The sequence below is a fragment of the Mandrillus leucophaeus genome, unplaced genomic scaffold (assembly GCF_000951045.1).
Source record: "Mandrillus leucophaeus isolate KB7577 unplaced genomic scaffold, Mleu.le_1.0 Scaffold215, whole genome shotgun sequence".
Lineage (NCBI taxonomy): Eukaryota > Metazoa > Chordata > Mammalia > Primates > Cercopithecidae > Mandrillus > Mandrillus leucophaeus.
Window position 1 is genome coordinate 1,237,480 of NW_012102199.1, and position 11,344 is coordinate 1,248,823.

Here is an 11,344-nt window from a genome sequence, read left to right on the forward strand (position 1 = left end):
ATCTCATGCCTGTAATCCCAGCACTTTGGGAGGCTGAGGCAGGCAGATCACCTGAGGTCAGGAGTTCGAGACCAGCCTAGTCAACATGGTGAAACCCTGTCTCTGCTAAAGATACAAAAATTAGCCAGGTGTGGGGGCACATGCCTGTAATCCCAGCTACTCGGGAGGCTGAGGCAGGAGAACTGCTTGAACCCAGGAGGTGCAGGTTGCAGTGAACAGAGATCGCACCACTGCACCCCAGCCTGGGTGATAGAGTGAGACTCTGTCTCAAAAAAAAAAAAAAAACTGAACTATGCACCAAAGACGACAAATTCTGAAAATTTAATGTGATTTTAAGATGAGCCATGAAAATATAGGAGTGGCAAGTAAGCACACTCATTGTAATGTAGGCATACTAATATGTAATTAGGGTGACTAATTATACATAGTTTGGCTAAATATACTATGAAAGGATGCACAAGGTGTGAAAGTATTTATCTTTATACACATGAAGAAACTGGGCAGATGAAAGGCATAGGTAGCACCATCACTTCTCACTGGGCATTTTATTTTTTACATGAATGAATGTATTTCTGGTCAACAATATTATATTTAAAAACTTGGGGCTGGGCGCAGTGGCTCACGCCTGTAACCCCAGCAATTTGGGAGGCCGGGGCGGGTGGATCATCTGAGGTCAGGAGTTCAAGACCAACCTGGCCAACATGGTGAAACCCTGTCTCTACTAAAAACACAGAAAATTAGCTGGGCGTGGTAGTGCATGCCTGTAATTTCAGCTACTCAGGAGGCTGAGGCAGGAGAATCGCTGGAACCCAGGAGGCGGAGGTTTCAGTGAGCCAAGATGGCGCCACTGCACTCCAGGCTTGGTGACATAGTGAGACTCCATCTCAAAAAAAAAAAAAAGGGACCAGGAGGAGTGGCTCACACCTTTAATGCCAACACTTTGGCCAGGAGTTTGAGGTTGCAGTGAGCTATGGTTGTACCGCTGCACTCCAGCCTGAGAGACTGAGGGAGACTCTGTCTCAAAAAGACAAAATGAATTCACAACAACAACAAAAAGAAACAAAAAGCAAAACAAAGCAAATGTAGGCACCACCTGTGAAAGAGTCTCATCTACTCAGTCTGGAATCTGTAGGGGTTCCCAGGTGATCTGATGGGCCTAGGGCTGAGACCCACTTTGAAAATCATGTCCTTGATACGATAAGGCATGACCTCTGATGCCAAACTGCTCAGATTCACCCCCAACTCCACCCTTCAGTGGTTGACCTTGAACAAGCGAGTTCATCTACAACCTGTAAGATCAGTGTGAGGATGAAATCAGCATTTACCTGAGGGAGCTGAAAAGTCACCTTCTCCCTTCTCAGTGATCTGCTTCTGTTAATACGACCAAAACATTCAGTATCTGTGTAATTTCCAAACCATACCAGTTCTATGAAAGGTGTCTAACCACACCTGTATCTTACATGAATATTTGTGCATCTATTGCTATGAAAATGAGATCTCTACCCTAAATGTTACTTGATGAAGAATAATTCAATTTGTTACTAACAGTCAATGTGTAGAAGATAATTCTTACAAAGTGAGACAAAACACTTTTATTTTCTAACATAATGTCTTTTTTTAAAATTAAGACTGATTTGAACACTTAACACACACATGTTGAAGACCACAAAATGTTTCGTAAGATGATTTAATGTCATGGAAAGATGCTCACAGCATATTATTATATGAACAATCGCACAGAAAAAAAATATTATGTGTGAGATAAAATAGTTTTTTTTTTTATTGAAGTAGAATTCACCTACCACAAAATTCACCAATTCAAAGTGTCCAATTCAATAGCATTTAGTGCACTCACAATGTCGTACTACCTTCGTCACTATCTAGGTCTGGAACATTTTCACCATCCCAGGAGGAAACCCCATCCTGATTAGCAGTCGCTCCTCAGTCCCACCTCCCCACAGCTGCTGAAAGCCACCAATCTGTTATACATCTCTTCAGATTGGCCTGTTCTGGAAATTTCATATAAAAGGACCGCACACTGTGTGACCTTTTGCATCTGATGTCTTTCATTCAGTATCATGTATTCAAGGTTCATCCACAGTGTAGTAGGGATCACTGCTTCGTTCCTTTTTATAGCTGTGTAATATTCCATTGTATGGATGGACCACATTTTGTTTTATCCTTTCATCTGGTAATATACACCTTGGGGTTGTTTTCATTGTTTGGCCACTGTGAATAGGGCTGCCATGAACATTCATGCACAAGCGTCTTTTTGTTTGAACACCTGTCTCAATTATTTTGAGTAGGTATCTAGGATGGAATACAGGACTGTGGAATAGGGTCACAGGGTAAATTCTGTGCTTCACTTTTGATAAATCAGGGGTCATTTTCGTGGGGGTCAGAGTGGGTCTCTGCAGAACTCAGCTCAGGGGCTCCACCCGCAGCCAAAGTCCGCCCTCTGCGCGCAGGACCAGCTCCGGCTTCCTGCGGGGCTCGGTGTGGTCCGGCAGGACGCGGAAGCGCAGCAGCGTGAGCGCCAGGACCACCTTCATCTCCGCCATCGCGAACGTCTGCCCAATGCAGTTCCTGCAGGAGAGGGGTGGGAACTCTGACTGCAACCAAGAACCCCATCCTGGCCCCCTCAAGCCGGGAACCTGGCCTGGGACAGCCAACCCCACCTAGAGTAGCTTGAGGATAGAGAAGGGGGTATCTGTGCCGGGATCACCATGTGGGCTTGCATATCCTGCAAGCCTAGCCCAGCTCCAGCCCCCAGCCTAGACCAAGGTGGGGTGGGAGGGGGCTCTGAGCACACCACAGACCCTTCTAGGACCAACCCAACCCTACTCTATGGACCTTTTCCCATAAACTCCAGAGGAGGTGAGGGAAGGAGAGCTGGAACTTGGACCATCTACAATGTCCCCCTTTACCCCACTGTCATGCCCAGACCCCTGCACCCATCAACCCATCCCCATCTCAGACACAGGCCGCCCTTACCTGGGCCCTGCGGAGAAGGGAATAAAAGCCAGAGGTGACCTCTCCTTGATGTTCTCTGGGTCAAAGCGAAAGGGGTCGTAGACCTGGAGGTGAGACCAAGAAGGGTTGCTGGGTGGGGTCTCCCAGGTCCACCAGCCTTGGAGAAACAGACAGTTGTGTGTGTCTTGGAGGGAGGCGATGTTGGATTCTCCTGATCAAAACCCTGCCCCCTCCTCTAGGAGCCTTGGAATGGACAAAAACAGAGGCAGGCAGGGGGGCCCCGCACCTCAGGGTCTGGCCACACAGTTGGGTTGTGATGGGTTCCAAAAACACTGAGGAGGCAGGTAATGCCTGTGGGAGAGAAGGGGGCAGTCAGGAGAAGACCTCCTTCCCTGCGGGGACCCTCTTCCTACCCAGGAGGCTCCTTCCCGTGAGACTGTGAGCACCTTTGGGGATGACCCGGCCGTCTGGGAGCTCAATGTCCTGGGTGACATGGCGGGAGATGACCGGGACTGGGGGATGCAGCCGCAGGCTCTCCTTAATGCACATGGTCAGGAAGGGCAGCTGGGCCAAGTCGTCCCTAAGGAAACACCCAGCCCCAATCATTATCAACGGAGGAAAGACATAACTATCAGCTTCTCTGTTTGCAAGTGAGACCTTTTCTTCCTATAAGGAAATAAACTTTTAAAAAGAATTGTTACAAAGTTGCAGTAATAAAAACAGTGTGGCACTGTGGCAAAAACAAGAAAACAGACCCATGGAGAAGAACAGAGAGCTCAGAAAAAGACGTAAGTGAAAACTTCACATTTGATAAAGAGAGCCCTTGTCCAAAATAAAATCCTGGGAAACTGATGGATTTTACGGTTGTGAAAGAAAAATGTGGACCAATTTAACTTCACGAAAGTTGAATATGCTCAAGGTAGTAGTTTTTGCAAGTAAAGGATATTAATCAAAAGTACCCTCCAAAAGTTAAAAGGCAATATTTTGCAACCCAAGACAGAAAAAAAAAAAAAAAAAATCAATTTTGACCGGGTGTGGTGGCTCATGGCTGTAATCCCAGCACTCTGGGAGGCTAAGGTGGGTGGATCACAAGGTCAGGAGATCAAGATCATCCTGGCTAACATGGTGAAACCCCGTCTCTACTAAAAATACAAAAACTTAGCCGGGAGAGGTGGTGCACGCCTGTAATCCCAGCTACTCGGGAGGCTGAGGCAGGAGAATCGCTTGAACCCGGGAGGTGGAGGTTGCAGTGAGCTGAGATCGCACCACTGCACTCCAGCCTGGGCAACAGAGATTCTGTCTCAAAAAAAAAAAAATCAATTTTAATACACATTCTTAAAAGTAAATATTTTTGAAGAATCCAGAGAAAAAGAGTAAAAAAGTAAAGGACCAACTTCCACAAAAAGAAAACGTCCAAGAGATGTTTAACCTCACTCTTATTTAAAACAACGTCCATCAAAAGAAGAAAGGTGAAGATTGGCATAGATTTTAACATTTAATAATACATTAGTAGTATTGGTAAAGTTATGGGAAAGCTTGTGCCATCAAACTCAGCTAATAGGAAAGGACTTGCAATAATTAAAATTGTACAATGCAAATGTTCTTTGATTCAGCAATTGCACTTGAGGGAATTTGTCCTGCAGACATGCTTATACGTGTAAGGAATGGTCAGTGTGCACACATGCTGACTGACTCATGTCCACTTTTAGCAAAAGGTTAGGAACAAGTCACATATACATTGATGGGAAGATGTTTAGATAAATAGCCATACAAGAGAATACTATACAGCTACCCAAAAGGAGGAAATAGGGATCACTAGTCTCATCACATACTATAGGCTAGAAGGTAAATCAGTACAGACAATCTGGAAGGCAAACTGGAAATATCTACTATCATTGAAAATGTTTATGTGTCTTCAACATAGGAATGAGATGAATAAATAAGGAATAAAATATTTACCACTCAGAAAAAAATAGCATCAAGACACACTGTCTAGTGAAAAACAGTTACAAATATATACATATATGCACGTAAAAAGGGCAAAAAGTATATGAATATATATTTATGGAAATGAATGATTCAGAGGTAGGTGATAGATTGATAGATGATGATAGATAATAGATAGATGACAGATATAGAAAGATAGATAATAGATACATACATAGATGATAGAAACAGAGACACATAGATGATAGATAATAGGTAGATAGATACATAGATGATAGATAATAGAGATAGATAGATGATAGACAGATAATACAGATAGATAGATGATAGATAATAGAGATAGATAGGTGATAGATAGATAGATAGATAGATAGATAGATAGATAGATAGATAATGGAGATAGATAGATAGATAGATAGATGAGATAGAGAGATGATAGATAGATGAGATAGAGAGATGATAGATAGCTAGATAGATAATAGAGATAGATAGGTGATAGATAGATAGGTAATAGAGATAGATGACAGATAGATGATAGATAGATAGATTGATAGATAGATAGATAGATAGATAACAAATCTACAGCTCTGGAGACACCTTTAGAGAATGAGAAAGGATTAGGTGGGGTGGCAGAATTGTCAAGGAAAACCCTAGTCTTATCTGTAATATCTCATTTGGTGCAAGAAGAACCTGTCCTTATCATTGGTTTTGTAATTTAATGCTCATTTTCAATGTATATTTTCCATATACAACAGAACACCATTCAGCCTTAAAAAAAAAAAAAAAACTTATCTCATTTGCTACAACATGGAAGAACCTGGAGGAACTCATGCTAAGTGAAGTAAGCCAGGTGCAGAAACACAAACACACATGATCTTACTTATCCTGGGACCTGAAATAGTCAAGCTCATAGAAATAGGAGTGGAGGCCGGGCGTGGTGGTTCATGCCTGTAATTCCAGCACTTTGGGAGGCCGGGGGGAGCAGATCACAAGGTCAGGAGTTCAAGACCAGCCTGGCCAATATGGTGAAACCCCATCTCTAATAAAAATACAAAAAAAATTAACTGGCCGTGGTGGCAGGAGCCTGTAATCCCAGTTACTCAGGAGGCTGAGGCAGGAGAATCGCTTGAACCTGGCAGGCAGAGGTCGCAGTGAGTTGAGATTGCGCCACTGCACTCCAGCCTGGGTGACAGAGCAAGACTCTGTCTCAAAAAACAACAACAACAAAAAAGAAATAGAAGTAGAATGATGGTTACCAGAGGCCAGGGCTGAGGGAGGGACAGAGAAGGATGAGATGTTGGTCAAAGGATAGAAGCTTCAGTTATGCAAGAGGAATAAGTTTTTGAGATCTACTGCACAGCATGGTGATTTAGTGAACAATGTATTAATTGAAATTGCTAAGAGAGTACATTTCAAATGTTCTCAACACAAAAATGATAAATACATGAAGTGCTGGATTTGTTCATCACCTTGATTTAATAATTTCAGGTTGTACACCTACGTCATAACATCACATTGTACCTCTAATATGTATAATTAAAATTTATCAATGAAATAACAAATTTAAAAACAAACTCATTTTTGAAAACTCATATTTTGAGAGAAATATAAAATCTCAGAGATAAAGTGCAGAACTGCGTCTGTTTTTATAGTTTTATTTACAAAGAAAAACACAGTACATGTTCATGTAAATAAAAATCACAGTGGGAGTTCATATAAACATGGGCATTGGGATAGCCACTTTCTGGAAGAATACACAGAAAACTGCTGACCGTAGTCACTGCTAAGGTGGAGCTTAATAAGGAAGCTCATCTTTATCATAAATTGTTTGGACTCTTTCTTTTAACCACATGCACAATTTTTGCTTGAATCTGGATTTTATACTCCAGGACGTGGGTCTGGGCAAAGATTCTCTGCGTAAGACCTCAAAAGCACAGGCAATAGACCAATGAGATTACAACAAGGTAAAAAGCTTCTGCACAGCAAAGGAAACAATCAACAAAGTGAAGAATCAACCCACAGAATGGCAGAACATATTTGCAAACTACCCACCTGACAAGTGGGTTAGTGATTAGTAACCAGAATATATCATATAAGGAGCTCAAACAACTCAATAGGAAAAAAAAAAAAAACATCAAATCATCTTATTTAACACTGGTCAAAAGATCTGAATAGACATTTCTTAAAAGAAGACATACAAATGGCCAATAGGTAGATGGAAAAATGCTCAATGTCACTAATCGTCAGGGAAATGCAAATCAAAACCACAAAGAGATATCATTTCATCCCAGTTAAAATGGCTTTTATCAAAAAGACAGGCAACGGTAGATGCTGGTGAGGACATAGAGAAAGGGGAGCTCTCACACACTGTTGGTGGGAATATAAATTAGAGTAGCTACTGCACAGAACAGCACAGAGGTTCCTCAAGAAACTAAAACTAGAACTACCGTATAACCCAGAAATTCCACTACTGAAAAGAAAGACAAGAAATTTCTATCCCAAAGAAAGGAAATAAATCTGTTGAAGAGATACCTATACTTCCGTGTTTATTGCAGCACTATTCACAACAGCCAAAATGTGCATTCAGCCTAAGTGCCCATCAACTGAATGGATAAAGAAAATGTGGCGGCCGGGTGTGGTGGCTCATGCCTGTAATCCCAGCACTTTGGGAGGCCGAGGCAGGCAGATCATGAGGTCAGGAGTTCGAGACTAGCCTGGCCAATATGGTGAAACCCCATCCCTATTAAAAATACAAAAATTAGCCAGGCGTGGTTGGTGCACACCTGTAGTCCCAACTACTTGGGAGGCTGAGGCAGAAGAATAGCTTGAATCCGGGAGGCAGAGGTTGCAGTGAGCCAAGATCGTGCCACTGCACTCCAGCCTGGGCAACAGAGCGAGACTCTGTCTCAAAAAAAGAAAGAAGGAAAGAAAGAGAGAGAGAGAGAGGGAGGGAGGAAGGAAAGGGAGAAAGAGAGAGAGGAAGGAAAGGAGGGAGGGAGGAAGGCAGGAAGAAAGGAAGGCAGGAAGGGAGGAAGGAAGGGAGGAAGGAAGGAAGGAAGGAAGGAAGGAAGGAAGGAAGGAAGGAAGGAAGGAAATGTGGTGTGTATACACAATGGAATACTATGCCACCATTAAAAAGACTGGAATTTTGTCATTTGCGGCAACATGGATGGAACTGGAGGTCACTGTGGTAAGTAAATAAACCCAGCACAGAAAGACACATATTACATATTCTCACTCACATGTGGGAACTGAAAAAGCGGATCTCATGAAATAGAAGGTAGATTGGTAGAAGGGAGGGAGGGGTGAGGAGAAGTTGATTAACGGGCACAAATGAGAGGTTTGATAGGAGAAATAAAACCTAGCACTCGATAGATCAGTGGGCTCACTGCAGTTTACGATATGTACTGTACATACCAAAATAGTTAGCTTATGTTAGTTATGTTTCTAGCATAAAGAAAAGACAAATATTTCAGGCGACAGATATCCCAGGTACACTGATCCGATCTTTGCCAATTATATGAATGTATCAGATTATCACGTGCATTTCAAATCTATGTGCATCTATTATGCAGCAATAAAAAATTGTTTGTTAAAAATGCAGAAAAAGTATTGGTTTTAAAAGCAGAAAAACGTTTCTCCTCCTCACAGGGCTGCTGTGCTGAGCAAAGGCATGGACAGGAGGACACTGAATCCAAGACACCCATCCACTCCAATGCTTCCTCTCCTTCCTCCAGCCCCTGGCCTGGCTCGGGCCTCAGAATGTCCCCACTGTGCCCTCATTCTACAGCTAGTCCTCTCCAGAATGTCCTCCACACTAGCCCTAGAAAGATCTTCTGGTACCCAGATGTGACCTGTCCCTCCCCTGCTCAAACACTTCCCATGGCTCCCTATTGCCCTTGGGCTTAAACTGAAGCCATTAACATTTTCGCCAAGGTTACCACAGCCAGCCCCAGTTTTATCATCTCACCATGACCGAGTTTCTCCCTCTCTCTCCCCTTCTCCTTCTCCTTTCTGCCCCCTACCCTGCTCTCTCGCGCTCTCTCTCTCTCTCTCTCTCTCTTTCTCTCTCTCCTCTCTCTCTCTTCCTCCTGTGAAGATCCCAGGCAGTCTTCTTGACCTAGAGCACTGCTCCCTAACTGTACCCAATTATCTACTAATCATTATTCAGATCATTATTCAGGCTCTCAACTGAGACACTTTCTATACTCCCCAGTCCTGCTTCTCTGACTGCAAACCCCACCCCTGCCCGTGTGGGCTGGGAGTGTCCTGCCCAGGGACAGTTCCCCCACCAGGCTGGGAGCACCTGGAAAACAGATCCCTGGGCTGGGTCCTTCCCAGTTCTCCAGAGCACAGAAAGATGCTGTGCACAGATGTGGGGGAGGGAATGCAGCGTGGGAGCGTTTGCTGAATGAGGACGGGATGGATGAACGATGCAGGTGTTCTGGACTAGAATGGATAAATTTTACCCCCAGGTCTCCCTTATAAATCCCTGGACTGGACAGAAGGGTAGGAATTAGGGAACAGCAGAGCAAACATTCAACAAGTGAAGATGTTTGAAAAAAATGATATTTCTGGGAGAAAAGGAAGAGAGTGGAGGGGAAGTTCATTTGCTGAACATGTGCTAAGTGGCATGATCTGTCCTCACATATCATCACCAATTCTCTCAGAAGCCCAGGTCTTTCTGTAACCTAAGGGCCTGTAACCTTTCCCCAGACAGTCAGGCTGGGTATTAAGTCCTGCCTGTGGTTCTCTGCTCCTATTCCCACTAAGCAACAGTGGAAGAATCAACAAAAACAACCCCTCTCCCCTTCCCACCTGGGGAACAGAGTCAACGAGAGAGGCTCAGGAACAGCCACCAGCACCTGCACTCACCATTCAATCTCTTTAGGCTCACGGTCCTTCAGAAGCTCTTGCACCTCCTGTCGGCAGCGTTCCTGGTATTCCGGGTGCTTTGCAAGGTGGTACAGGACCCAGGAGAGACCACTGGCCGTGGTGTCATGGCCTGAGGGGCAGCAAGGCAGGCTTGGGTCTCTGGGCTGCTTCAGCACCCAAGGGTGGACAGCACCCATACATTGAGGACTTCAGGGAGGATGAGGGAAGGGGGACAGGAAGGCTGGGGGGTTTGGACCTACTGTTCCAACCACCCTGTTTGTGGAATGGAGAGATCTCGGTCCCCACTGTAGCCCCACACTGGGGCTCTCACCCTCAAACATAAAGGTGTCAGCTTCTGCTCTTATGTCCTCATCAGACAACTCCTTCCCGTCTTCATCCTGGAGAGAAGGCAATAACCCCAAACCCCGCCCCCAACAAAAAGTCACACTAGCTCTGAGGGCTCTTGAGTCTAATCTGAGACAATCTCTGAAGATTCATCCTTTTTCCAGAAATCCAAGTCCATCTTGCACTCCTAGACCCCTCTTGGTCACCACGGCCAGAGCCCCCACCTCATGACCTTCCTCTCTGGCTTCCTTGCCTCCTCTTGGTCCCTATTGGGAAGACTCAATGACCCATGAACATTTTAATGAAAAATTTCTGAGAAAAAGTTACTGGCAATCTGAGTTACAGGAGAATTAAATGGCAATTTCCCTTGGAAATTAGAGATTAAGTATTGCTCCAAAGATATTGGCCCACATTCTAGGGTGATACATCTAGAGAATCTTATCTCCCTGGAGACATTTGGCTTGTAAGCCTACAGACTATGGCATCTCACTGAAGAGGATTTGTCTATGCTCCAGAGCAAAAAACACACACCATCTCACAAAGCTAGCAAGCATTCTCACTCGATCTCTCTCTCTCTGCCTCCGTGTGTGTGTGTGTGTGCGCGCGCGTGTGTGTGTGTGTATCTCTCATTCTCTTTCTTGGGAAGAAATAGAAAATGTGCCAAGACTCATAATGTAGGGCCCCTCTCCTAGGGTGCAAACTCTTCTGGACATACAGGTGAAAACATTGCCCTTGGAGAAATTTGACTTGAGGCTGAAGAGCCAGTGCCACAATCCTGCTCTGGCTGGTAGTATCGCTGTGAGCGAGACATGGGCTGCTCTGATTCAGAGGTTTAATGCATCCGTCACAACAGACATACACATAGACAAAGACGTAGACACAGATGCATTCACAAACACACACAGACAAAGTCATAGACTTAGACACAAACACAGACACACAAACACACATAAACATAGACATACACACAGATATAGACACAGACACACACACAGACGAAATCATAGACTTAGAAACGCAGACACACAAATACACATAGACATACACACAGATATAGACACACACACACACAGACGAAGTCACACTTAGAAACACAGACACACAAATACAAATACACATAAACATATACATAGACACAGGTATAGACACACACACAAACACACATAGATGAAGTCACAGGCTTAGAAACACAGACACACAAATA

At 44.1% G+C, this 11,344-nt stretch overlaps 1 protein-coding gene across 3 annotated transcripts in view; it reads right to left on the minus strand.

Moving 5' to 3' along the window:
- Positions 1-1,669: 1,669 nt before the first annotated feature.
- The window catches only part of LOC105540101 (phylloquinone omega-hydroxylase CYP4F2), a 36,244-nt gene continuing 26,569 nt past the window's right edge, over positions 1,670-11,344 (minus strand). For all 3 annotated transcript variants that reach the window (XM_011980590.1, XM_011980589.1, XM_011980591.1), the window contains 6 exons: positions 10,127-10,193; positions 9,796-9,925; positions 3,420-3,553; positions 3,260-3,324; positions 2,995-3,077; positions 1,670-2,586 (listed from right to left, as the gene is read on the minus strand). In XM_011980590.1, coding sequence (XP_011835980.1) covers positions 2,421-2,586; positions 2,995-3,077; positions 3,260-3,324; positions 3,420-3,553; positions 9,796-9,925; positions 10,127-10,193 — 645 coding nt within the window. In that variant the 3' untranslated portion in view covers positions 1,670-2,420. The remainder of the gene's footprint in view (positions 2,587-2,994; positions 3,078-3,259; positions 3,325-3,419; positions 3,554-9,795; positions 9,926-10,126; positions 10,194-11,344) is intronic.